We start from the raw sequence: 11,266 nt of genomic DNA, 5'->3' as shown, positions 1-11,266 counted from the left end.
TGTTGAAGGTAGACACACTTTGCAGTATAATAGAAAGAGCGTGCATCATAATAAGCAAGCCTATATGAAGATATATCCTAAATAAATGTGACAGATAAATATGATATCCTTACATTTTCTGTGCTTTGAGTATTTGGTTCTCAGTTTTGGCTAGTATGTGCTGCGCAGTGCTTAAAGACGTATATGTTTATAGACCCAGAGTTAGTGAGACTTATGTGTTCATTAAAATGCGGTGGGTAGAAGGAGGTGCTTGCGATCTGTAGAAGGAGGTGCTGGGAATACCAAAATATCAATTTATTCATTGTCTTCTTCAACTAAAACTGCTTCTTGTTCTTCTTCTGATATGAGCTCTGCGATTACTACTGGCTCTTCTGCATTCTCGTCCAGAATAAATAGTGTGTAGTCTGTCTCTGTGTCTCTCTCGCTAAGAAGATGCATGTACTGCTTGAAGAGAATGTTGGCAACGGAGATCATCTTGTTTGATCCTTTGATGACCTCAGATGCACTGGCTGTTGGCTTAAAGTCGTATACAAATGTGGAATCGTTCATTTTTTCAACGTTCTTGATGTTTTCTGTGTTGAAGGTGTTGACTCCAATGTATTGTTCAAAGTCAGAAATAAATCTCATGTATCCATTGATTGCGCCAATGATTTCTGAGTTGTACTTCTTGGTAAGGCTTAGGTAGTCGTTCATCTGTCTCAGGGCAATGGACTGGGCCAGGCCGGAGATTCTTTCTTGCACTCTGTTTACAGTCTGTAAAATGGCCTTGTTTGACTCCTCTGTCATTGGAATGAGGTATGACAGGGCGTCCAGGACTAAAAGAAGCTTCTCTGTCTCGCAGGACTCCTCAATGTCGCACACCATCTTCTGGGTGGCCTTGTAGTCTCGCAGAATTGTTGCAACGTTTTCTCTTTGTTTGGTTATCTTTCCACCAAGACCAGTCTTGCTAGCTATCTTTGTAATAAAGCTTTGCACTATGCTAAGTAGGTTGTTTCTAAGAACTTCTGCCTCTTCGGTGGAGTTGAAGAGATCTTCGATTCTCATCTTAACCTCAGACAGCTCCTCAACAGTGAAGGTAAATGCCATCCAGTCTACCAAAAGATCTCCAGAGCAGTATACAGTAAGCCAAAAGAGGTTGTTTGAGTCATCGAGCAGAGAAAGCTTGGATGGAAGGATTGTTGATAAGTTCAGAATCATGCTTCTGATCTCCAGAATGAGCATCTGCTTTTCTCTTGACTTCATCTTGTTGATCTCCTTGACAAACTGCTTGTCGTAGTTCCACATAATGTTCTCGGTGTTGTTTAGCTGGATTTCCATTTCCTCTGCAGTAACAGTGGGAACTTCAGCCTTCTCCTCGGACTTTCTGAAAAAGTAGCCCTTTATTCTTCCAAGGAAGCCTACTGGAGCCTTTACCTTCTCCTCTGTCTTAAGTGATCTGATTGGAATGATGTTTTCCTTCTCATACACTGCAGAAACCCCTGCTCTGTGGATGAATATGCCTTCAAACACATGTGGGCGTGATTGAACCAACAGCACACATTCGTCATGTGCAGACTCCTCATGGCTGCATCCATCCTCGTGCATGCTTATGTGTTCTGCATGGCTGCAGGTTTCTTTATTGCAGGAATTCCTTCTTGTGTAGAGCACTGGCAGCAATATCAAAATGAAAGCCGCTAGCACACTTCCTAGAACCAGTATGATTTTCTTAATGGGTGTCTTCTGTGATTGGATCATAATGAAAAAGATTTAAAAAAATTATTTATATAGAAAAAATGACCAGATTTTTCTATTTAACCAGAAATACGTCTGTGTATATTATCACAGAAAAGTATTATTTTTCTTAAATCAAGAGAACTTTCAGGGGCATTAAAATAAAATATGCTAGGATGAATCAGTAGTGCTAAAAAGTGCTGATAGCATTGGGATGGACCAAAATGCGGAGCCAGAAAACTTTGCAATTGGAAGTACAGCTGCTTAGGCTATATTACAAATGTTAGACCAATTGGACTAATACATGTTGAACAAAAAGTATTTTTCATACAGCCGCACATAATTCCACTATAAAGCACTTGCAACAAGCTGCAGAACTTCCTTTAATTTAAGGGAAAAAACACTTAGGGTGATTTCACTAAGGAAGCTGCAGAAGGGTGTATTGGGATTCGCAGAGAACCAGAATATCATAAACAGCGTATGCACATGCATCTGTTTAAACTATAATTAACCATTTAATTATTTTCTTAATTTAAACCCGAATTTATTTAAGCTAAATACATAAAATCATTCTGCCAGATGGCATTCTATGCATTAGAAAGAATCAGTGCATGGCAAGATCTCTTTATTTTGAGCCACCTGCGTATTTACAAATGAAATGCTCATTTTTCTCTTGCTAAAAATGCCACACTAAGAAATGTTCATTATTGGAGAGGATATTAAAGAAAACCACGCACATGCCCAGGTGTCTTTGCAGCCGCTTTTGCACAGCAATATCCACGCAGAGAGAATCAAAAATGCTTTAAGACGCAAAAGGATGAAAAATAGAAAAAATTTTAAGACTTTATAATAGAGCATGTACAATCCAACTACAACCACAAGTATGCAGGGAAACAAAGAAGTATTACTCTCCGACTTCTTAGTGCAGCAGCCGCCCACAGATAGCATTTCATCAATAAAATACAGTCCAGTGAGCGATATTCTTACGGCGTGTTCCTGGGATGGATCTGTGTACATTTACATGCCAAGCAACCAGAATGTGCATGAGTCAATGGCTCTTAAAACATCAATCCCAAATCCAAACGGGTCTCCCATTCTGTGCAGCTGTTTTTCCAGTGACGGAATGTATCTGTTCACAGGAAGCGCAGATGGAGCTGTTAGGGTAATCGACATGGGAACAGGGAATCTGACCACTCTTGGGAGACACTCACTAGGGGTCAGTGCAATGGTTTTTACTTGTGCAAGAACTTTGGTCACCGGCAGCTGGGATAAGACAGTTAAGGTCTGGGACATAAATAACCCGCAGGCACAGCCAAAAGAGCTGCTAATGGAGGACAAGGTGTACGCAATGGACAGCAAGATGAACACAATAGCAATTCTGCTGAGCAACACCATTGTATCATACGATGCATACACACTGGAGAAGGTCCAGGTGCCAACAAACAGTGCATACCAGAATAAGCTGAGGCCCAGTACGCCCATGGGGTATGGAACAATTCAGACGGCCACAAAGTACCAGCTTAAAAGCCAGTGGCAGCTAAGAAGCATATCTTGCTCAAATGATGGGCAGGATGCAATTGTAGGCACAACCGGGTCTAAAGCGGAGATTGTGGCTGTCCGGCCTGGAAACAGTCTAAGCACCATGTACTACTCCTTCCGGTGCAAACAAACTACAACAGACAGAAACGCATATCCCATTAACTCTGTTCACTACCACCCAGCATTCCCCATGACACTTCTAACCGCAGGAACCGATGGTGTGGTGATGCTATGGAACAGACAGGCGAAGTGCCGTGTGGCAATTGGAGGGCCTGGAGCATCCAGCGTGTCCTCGGTAATTGATAAGTGCATCACAGCAACTGCGTTCAACAACACAGGAAGATACTTAGCTGTTGCTGTAGGATACGATTGGTCGCAGGGTTTTAAATCGCAAATATCTACCCCAGTGGAAATAAGGATCCTTATGATACCGGAAGAAATCCACTCAAAAACAGGCATGAGGATATAATAAAAGAGTAGAGATACACTGTATAGACTAGAGGCAGAAAAGAACACTGCTTGGACCAGGCGAGCTATATAAACTGTCTTGAGGGAACCAGAAGCAGATATTCTCAGAAACTAAAGGTGTATTTTTGCCAAAGCCTTATTACAGCTTATATTCAGAATGTTAAATAAATTTTATCTCCGTTAAGACACTTATCTGCAATATAATTTACTTTTAGACAGGAAGACAGTTGCATGAAACTTCACATATAATAGTAAAGGCATACAAACATGCACTTTGTAAGAAGCTACAAGAATGTACATGCGTTCATATACATGCTGCCATAAGTTCATTTCTCTTTCTTTAAGTGTTCTAAAATACAGATTCTTTGATCGCTCTACTAGAGATTTTAAACCACTAGTGTTTGGATTTCTATACCTATGGCTGAAAATTACATAAATTGAGTTCTTACATCCCTAAATAAATGCATATACCAAATTACTGGTGTGTAAATAGGTATACCTACAAACATTCTTGATACTATCCCATGAAGAAAGACGTTTGTGCATAGTATAGTAGTACACATACCACGAGTATATATTTGGGCTTTTAAATATATGGGTGTACAGAAGCATACCAGAATATTATGGCCTAAGAAGTGCTATATCCTAGGACTTCTATTAAGATTTTGCAGTAATATAAAATTAAAGTGTATATTTTTCTATTTAGTTATAAGATCTGAAGGCTTTAGACCTGCACTCCAGCACAAAAAAGGTAATAGCCATTGCATCGCCAAATATGTACAAAACACCCTGTTTTCTTGAGTAGAACACTAGTGCAGGGAACAAGCAAGGGAACTCTGGATAAAAATAGGCATATAGTAGTTTATACATAGTTTATTGCAGGAACTACTTATTTGACACATCTATTCTATTCAGCAAAGAAGAGGGGCCTTGGGCCTTTCTAATCGATTTGATAATGTTTTTCTTCTCTTCAAGATATGCCCTGCATAAATTAAGCTCAGAGAGAGCAGCCTGCAGCTTAGTCTGGAACTCCTCGAGTTTTCTGCTTCTTTCCATTCCTTCTGCTTTGTGCTTTCTGGTTATGCCTTCCACTATCTGGTCCTGCGAGGTCTTCCATGTAATGAATAGATTGTCTATCGTTGTGAACTCGTTTATTCCCAGGTCTTTGGCGATTTTGAGCGTGTTTGGCGTGATGTGCAGCCGGCCAATCAGGTCTTCCCGCTCTGCAAGTAGCTTATCCTTCTCTGCCTGGATCCTTTCAATCTCTCTCTTTGCATCAAGCACCACGTCTTGCATGGTCTCCTTTTCTCTCTGGGACTTCAGATCTTGCCTATGTGACTGCTCATTCTGTATATGAATGACTCTGGACTTATACTGCCCAAAAGTAGAGGCAGAGAGCATTTTCGCCCGATCCATCTCTCCAGAGAACTTGGCTATTCTGTGAATGAGTGACACAAGATATTTAATGTAATGCCCCATTTCGCTCTGGATGGCAGACACTTTTATATTTACATTTTGCATCTCAGTGGTTGACCTTTCTATTAAATCCTTTAGCTGGTGTATTGTCATATCTCTGTTCTTTATTATTCCTTCGGCTCTTCTTTCCACCTCTTCTTTCTGCAGCAGTGCATGCTTGCTCTTTGATTTTAGTTCATTTACAAGCTTCTCACCGATCTCTTTTGTTTTGAGTGCTTCGTCGGTCTTTACATGCAGCTGGTTTTGGATGTTCTGCCTAAGAGACTCTAAAGTCCTTGTGTTCTGCTGGAGTTCGCTTCTTTCTATGCAGAGTGCATGGTTCTCACTTGCAAGCTGCGCATTTCTCTGCGCCTGCTCTTCTAGCTGGCTTTCCATTTTCTTTATTCTCTCCCTCATTTCGCTATTAACTTTCTGAAGTGATGCATTCTCAGAGGTAAACTGCGAGTACTCCTCTTTATACTCTGTCTCCAGCTTTTTTGCGATTCGATCTAAGCTCATGTACTCCTCCTTAAGCATTTTATTCTGCTGCTTTATCTTTTCAACCTCTTCCATTTCTTCCTTTACAGTCTCAATTTCTGCCTTCATTTCGTGCAGAACATTCTTACTTTCAGCCTCTCTTTTCGTCTGCTCGCTTATGTGCTGCGACAGCTTTACACAGTCTTTCCGCAAAGACTCGTTTTCTCTCTGAATATCCTCAAGCTTTTCCAGCAGGTCTGTGTTCTGCGCCTTCATGATTTCGTTCTGGTCCAAAAGATTTTTCATCTCCACTTTTACCTCAGACAAAACATCCTTTGTTTCTGTTTTTGTTCTTTTGCAGTCGCAGGTAGGAATGAATGTGAGGGATGAGTTAGTTAGCTCATTTAATTTTGATCTTAGGTGAGATATTTGCAGCTTCAAATCAAAATTCTCTTTTTCAAGCCGGTTCAGTGATGTGTCAAACTCCTTTATTGGCAGCTGCTTTGCGGTCTGGCTCATTTAATTTTCATTTTTCATTTTTTCAATGCTTTTTATTCCTGTTGGCGTTGGGTCTAATTCTGGAAACTCTTTTGAAATAGCAGAGCTTTTAAAGAAAGACTTGCAGGAAGTGCATGTAAACAATGCCCGCCCAAATGAAAATGAAAAGCAGGCTACAGAGAGTGCCTTTCAAGGATACACTAACAGCGTACTTTCTTCAAATGAATCACCAGAGAAAGATATAACTTCTGCTCAGCCAATTTCATCTCAGGTGTATACTGAAGAGACTGCTATGGATGGAGTCAGGAATGACAGGCTAGAATACAAAGTTGAACTATTTGATCTTGACAGGCTTGATGTGCAGGACTTAAAGCATGTGCCAGTGATTGTATTCGTATGCTCAACAACTGGAGATGGGGATGCGCCCTATAATATGCAGAGATTTTGGAAAGAGCTGAGGAGAAAGAGCTGGAATGGCTCATTTTCCTTTTACTTTGCAGTAGTGTGTCTCGGTGATTCATCGTATCCTAAGTACAACTATGCAGGAAAAAGACTGTTTAATAGACTGCAGCAAGTAGGAGGAATTCCTTTGTGCGAAAGATGTGACTGCGATGATGCAGATCCAATGGGTGTATATTCTGCGTATGTTCCGTGGGTGGTAAGTCTAAAGCAAGCCCTTGGCTCTATATATTCTGAGGTAAAGGGAAGCAGAAGGCATGCATTCTCAAGAGAGGTGCAGGCGCCGTATACTGGGATTTATCTTGGCCATAAGAAGCTTGCGCCTGCAGCATGCCCAGATATTGCAAGGATACTTGGGGTGGATGGAGCAGGTTTAGAAGAAGAGATATCAGATTTAGGTGCGCTTGGATCAATGTACTCCTCTGTTTATGAGTATCAATTTTCCATAGACAATGGGCATGAATATTCTGTTGGAGATGTTTTGGCAATAAAGCCAGAGAATGCATGCTATAAGGATTCATCTGCAAAAATATTCCTTGACGATGCAGAGTTTGACAGCCGGCACATCGACTATCACTCAATTCCAATGTACCATCACATGCAGCAGTTGTACGATATAGTTCTAAAAGGAACACACGCACACATTTTCTGTCCAGGCAACCTTAAGAGCATGTATTTGGACAAGCTTAAAGATATAGGTGCCTCGTATGACTTATACTACTCATATGTACTAAAGCCAAAAAAGTCATTTAAGGATGTTCTGACAGACTTCTACATAAAAGTGTCAGTCAAGGCTTGCCTGATAAGAAGGATTCTTCCTAGGTACTATACAATAAGCAAGAGGGATGGCACAACATACAGCATAACTGCAGGCAGAATACGAATAAAGCACTATACAAAAGAGATATACGGAGTGTGTTCAGAGTATTTGGCACACCTGGAGAAAGGCGCCCCAGTGTCTATAGACATTAAAAAAAGCCAGCTGTCTGTGCAGGGAGATTTATTTATTATATGCACAGGCACAGGAATTTCTCTGGGAAGAACCATATTGAATGAATATCTAGCAGGGCGCCTTAGTGATGTGAATAGCATTTCTATTCTCTTTGGGTTTAGATCAATGCTGCTTGACTGCTTTCACTATGACGAGCTATTGCAGAATAAAACCATAGAAATTATCCAAAAAAATGGACATGTCTATATCTCCAGTAAAGTAACACAGAAAAAGATTCAAGTGCTTCTGGCGCCATCCAGAATAAAAGAGGCCTCTAAGGTTCTGGAGGCACACGGGATATCGCAGGATTTAGTACGCCCAAAGAACTATATTGAAAATGTCCTGAAAATTCTTAGCAAGGAAGAACTAAACAAGAATATAATTCTATGTGGAGGGGTGCGTCTTATAAAAACCATTCCAAAGATACTTGAGGAAATATCCGGCACAGTAACCAAGCCACAGAGCGAGTGCTGGTAGAAGTGTTCTAAGACATGTCATAGATGCTAGTATGGCAGCAATACATTCCTGCATATTAGAACTTGCTATTAGGCTATAGAACCAATCTATATAAAATGCACAAAGTATTACTAAGACTCATGCATAAAATAAATTAGAATATTTTACTCATATATAGACTAAACTTAAATATACTCTGAATGCACTGGAAATACAGCACAAGCAGAAAAACCACACAGAATAATGCAAGAATTCAAAGGGATGTAATATAGCACAGGATTATAAGTAAAAATAGAAAAGAGAGCAAATGCAAGAAGACTGTCTTTATTTGTTAATTATTCCATATAATGCGAAGAGTAGGAAATTTCTTTCTGCTAAGAGCACTTAAAATTGTTTTCCTATTATTCTCTTCACGGTACTCTATGATTGAAAAATGTCTATTAGAAAACACTGTGCTTTCCCTAAGAGACGGTATTTCAATAGACATCCGATTCTAGAGACTTTGCAGCAATAAAGATCTAAGAACAATGGAAATACTTCTGTATGCTTTATTAGTGGCGATTGACTAGAGCACGAAGAGCTTCAGCTGACTTTTCTGCTAGCTTCATATCTACTGATGTCTCAAGCGAATCTGGTGCATACTTACTTACTACTTCATTAACAGAGAGTAGAACGGCATCGCGAAGAATCTCATATCCTTCTACTTTGTTGTTTATCACGTCAAGTATCCATGCTATTATTGCACACTGCTGTTTAATAAGATCCTGTGGGTCCACCTCCTGGCCCAAACTACTTTTTGCTGCCAACGTTTTGTTGCACATGTTTTCTGTTCCTACAACTACAAGTTTTGAAAGAAAAGCATCGGATCGACTAGAAGAACCAAGAAACTCTGTATCATGCCCATTTTTTATAAGCTGCGCCATAATTGAGTTGTAAATAAAACTAGGAACCTCTTCTATGGGCTTTTCTGTGAGGCTTCTGCACAGAGGCAGCTTTAGCTTGTTGTGATGCATTATGTTTTGGTATGTTACGTCTGTGTCTGCAACGGTGCAAAACGGCTTCTTTATGGAAAACACTGCACTGCACGAATTGTCATTGGCTGCAAATTCGCCGTACAAAAGTTTATTTGGCCATTCGTAGTTAAAGAAGTCAAAGTACACGCACACCAAGAGCCCAAGTGTAATTATCATAATGAGAATCCCAAATACAGCAAACACGAAAAGAAATTGAGAAGGGCTGTGCAGCTTCTCAGCAAAAATCGATATCTCAGAAGCAGTCTTACAACTGTCATCACTACTATCGCATAGAATGAAAGGCAAGAGGAAAAGAATAATAAAATGCATCTAATCTAGACTCGTACATCTATATATATTGTTGTGAAATCACACATCATTATTTTGAGGCCACAAGAGTCTATCAATGTCAATTTAAATTTCTGAAAGATTCTTTATATGTCAGAAGGACACTATGTAATCATATGAAAATATTAAAGTAAGTAGCACGTGTCAACAGTAAGAAATAAATTAAATACGAATAAAAAAGTCACAGTCACCAAAGGCACTTGCAAAAAGTGATAAAAATAAAACTCTTTTAACAATTCGGGTTATATCAGTTTATATACTACTATCTACTAGATGGAGCGTTGCTCCCTTTTGCGCCCGTCAAATATAATTCGGGATATATCGGTTGACATGTCAAAATGCAAATTTTAAAGTGTCATGTCACGTCATCGCATGAAAAAGAAAAGTTCAGCATAAGTGTGGTTTAATTCTATGAGAGTAGCAGATTCATTATAGAGAGCAAAAGATTTATTAAGGGAGAGCAGAATACAGCAAGAAATTGTGATAGTAAGAATAACTCATTCTTTCTTCTTCTCTAGCATGTACTGAGTAGGTAGATCTTCTGAATAGGTGCGAGTGTAAGGCAGTGCTTTTGTATATATTAGTGCTAGTCACGCCTCTCTAGCTATTTATTGATATTGTTTTTAAGGAAAACCCACCATGCACTAGGCCATGGTAGAATATGATTAATTTCCTGTAGCACTGAATTCATTAATGCATGCCTCAAATGTTAATTTCTCTACTAAGTTTAGGGCGTATCATTTAGAATAAGTTAATATATATTTTTCAATGGCCTTGTGGTGCGCTATAGTGTACTCATATGTGCCTGGGCATAGAACAAAACAGACCAGTCTCTAGCCGGAAAAATCAAAGCCTTTAATTTTCACATTAATTTCCATTTTAATTTAAAGTAGCCTTGGTCTAAAGCGCGTTCTTTTTAATTACTTAGAGTATATTAAGGTAATAGATCAATAGATCATTCGTATTCGCATTATTAGGTACTATAATTTTTAATATGCCTCAAATAGATGTAGTCTGGAACATGGTTTAAAAGCTCTATGGATAAATAAAGGTATAAATAGGAGAAAAGCAGTGAAAAATAAAATGAAACTATCAGGATTACTAACTATCACTACCCTCAGCATAGTGTTCTTCGGAAACATAAGCGCAGCAAGCAGCGAAAAGGGCTCTGTAACCAGCTCCAACCCAACCAAGGGATCAGCCTCTAAGGCATCCTCTGGAAAGGACAAGAGTGATGACGACAGCGAGAGCTGTAGCGCAGATGAGAGCTCTGACAAGGGCGCAGCATCTAAGGTTGTTAAGAAGTCCAAGGCCACCAACTCAGCAAACAGCAGCAGTTCAAGCATCTCCCTAGGATTTGCATTTGTAGCCATACTTGCAGCTGTTTCTATGCTATAAACAAATAAACGATACACATTCACTTTATGACTCTATGTATAGATATTCTTCCACGCACTTTATATAACCCGAATAGCTTGAATGTATATAATAGCCTTTCCTACCATTGCCACTCAGGCTAAAATCTATGGGAATATTCCCTATCAGAATCTATGTGAAAGGCAGATATAACCCGATATATAACAAGAGTCATAGATACTTGATTAGCTTATTTTGAACATGTACCTATTTTAATTACATTTTATTATAGTGCCATAGAGATGAAGGTGTTATAATTTGAAGGTAGTAGATCAGTAGGAATAACATCCTTTTAAGCAAAGAGGTCTTGTCCACGTACTACAACTATTCTTGGCTAATGAAATAGTTCAGATTTTGTTGTAAATATTCTGGCATTTTCTTCTTCTAGCATTCTGTGCATCTAGCCAAGTATAGTGTTAGTCTCCTCTGGCTTGAA

The 11,266-nt window shown here is 39.4% G+C and overlaps 6 protein-coding genes across 6 annotated transcripts; 3 read left to right on the top strand and 3 right to left on the bottom strand.

Moving 5' to 3' along the window:
- Positions 1-294: 294 nt before the first annotated feature.
- Positions 295-1,734, bottom strand: NESG_02295 (uncharacterized protein; the record flags this gene model as incomplete). The annotated part of the gene is made up of 1 exon (XM_053049903.1): positions 295-1,734. One exon carries the CDS (start codon positions 1,732-1,734, stop codon positions 295-297), a length of 1,440 nt encoding a protein of 479 aa, XP_052904074.1.
- An 832-nt stretch (positions 1,735-2,566) lies between these two features.
- NESG_02294 (uncharacterized protein) lies at positions 2,567-3,718 on the top strand (the record flags this gene model as incomplete). The annotated part of the gene is made up of 1 exon (XM_053049902.1): positions 2,567-3,718. One exon carries the CDS (start codon positions 2,567-2,569, stop codon positions 3,716-3,718), a length of 1,152 nt encoding a protein of 383 aa, XP_052904073.1.
- An 884-nt stretch (positions 3,719-4,602) lies between these two features.
- NESG_02293 (uncharacterized protein) lies at positions 4,603-6,168 on the bottom strand (the record flags this gene model as incomplete). Its single annotated transcript, XM_053049901.1, has 1 exon — positions 4,603-6,168. The coding sequence occupies one exon, from the start codon at positions 6,166-6,168 to the stop codon at positions 4,603-4,605; it is 1,566 nt and encodes a 521-aa protein (XP_052904072.1).
- Positions 6,169-6,193: 25 nt separating this feature from the next.
- NESG_02292 (uncharacterized protein) lies at positions 6,194-8,074 on the top strand (the record flags this gene model as incomplete). The annotated part of the gene is made up of 1 exon (XM_053049900.1): positions 6,194-8,074. The coding sequence occupies one exon, from the start codon at positions 6,194-6,196 to the stop codon at positions 8,072-8,074; it is 1,881 nt and encodes a 626-aa protein (XP_052904071.1).
- A 530-nt stretch (positions 8,075-8,604) lies between these two features.
- Positions 8,605-9,396, bottom strand: NESG_02291 (uncharacterized protein; the record flags this gene model as incomplete). Its single annotated transcript, XM_053049899.1, has 1 exon — positions 8,605-9,396. The coding sequence occupies one exon, from the start codon at positions 9,394-9,396 to the stop codon at positions 8,605-8,607; it is 792 nt and encodes a 263-aa protein (XP_052904070.1).
- Positions 9,397-10,497: 1,101 nt separating this feature from the next.
- Positions 10,498-10,812, top strand: NESG_02290 (uncharacterized protein; the record flags this gene model as incomplete). The annotated part of the gene is made up of 1 exon (XM_053049898.1): positions 10,498-10,812. The coding sequence occupies one exon, from the start codon at positions 10,498-10,500 to the stop codon at positions 10,810-10,812; it is 315 nt and encodes a 104-aa protein (XP_052904069.1).
- Between the last annotated feature and the right edge of the window lie 454 nt (positions 10,813-11,266).

This window comes from Nematocida ausubeli (genome assembly GCF_000738915.1).
Source record: "Nematocida ausubeli strain ERTm6 chromosome Unknown supercont2.5, whole genome shotgun sequence".
In the NCBI taxonomy this organism is placed as follows: Eukaryota; Fungi; Microsporidia; genus Nematocida; species Nematocida ausubeli.
The sequence above is the reverse complement of the archived record's forward strand: the minus strand, read 5'-3'. Positions and strand labels throughout refer to the sequence as shown.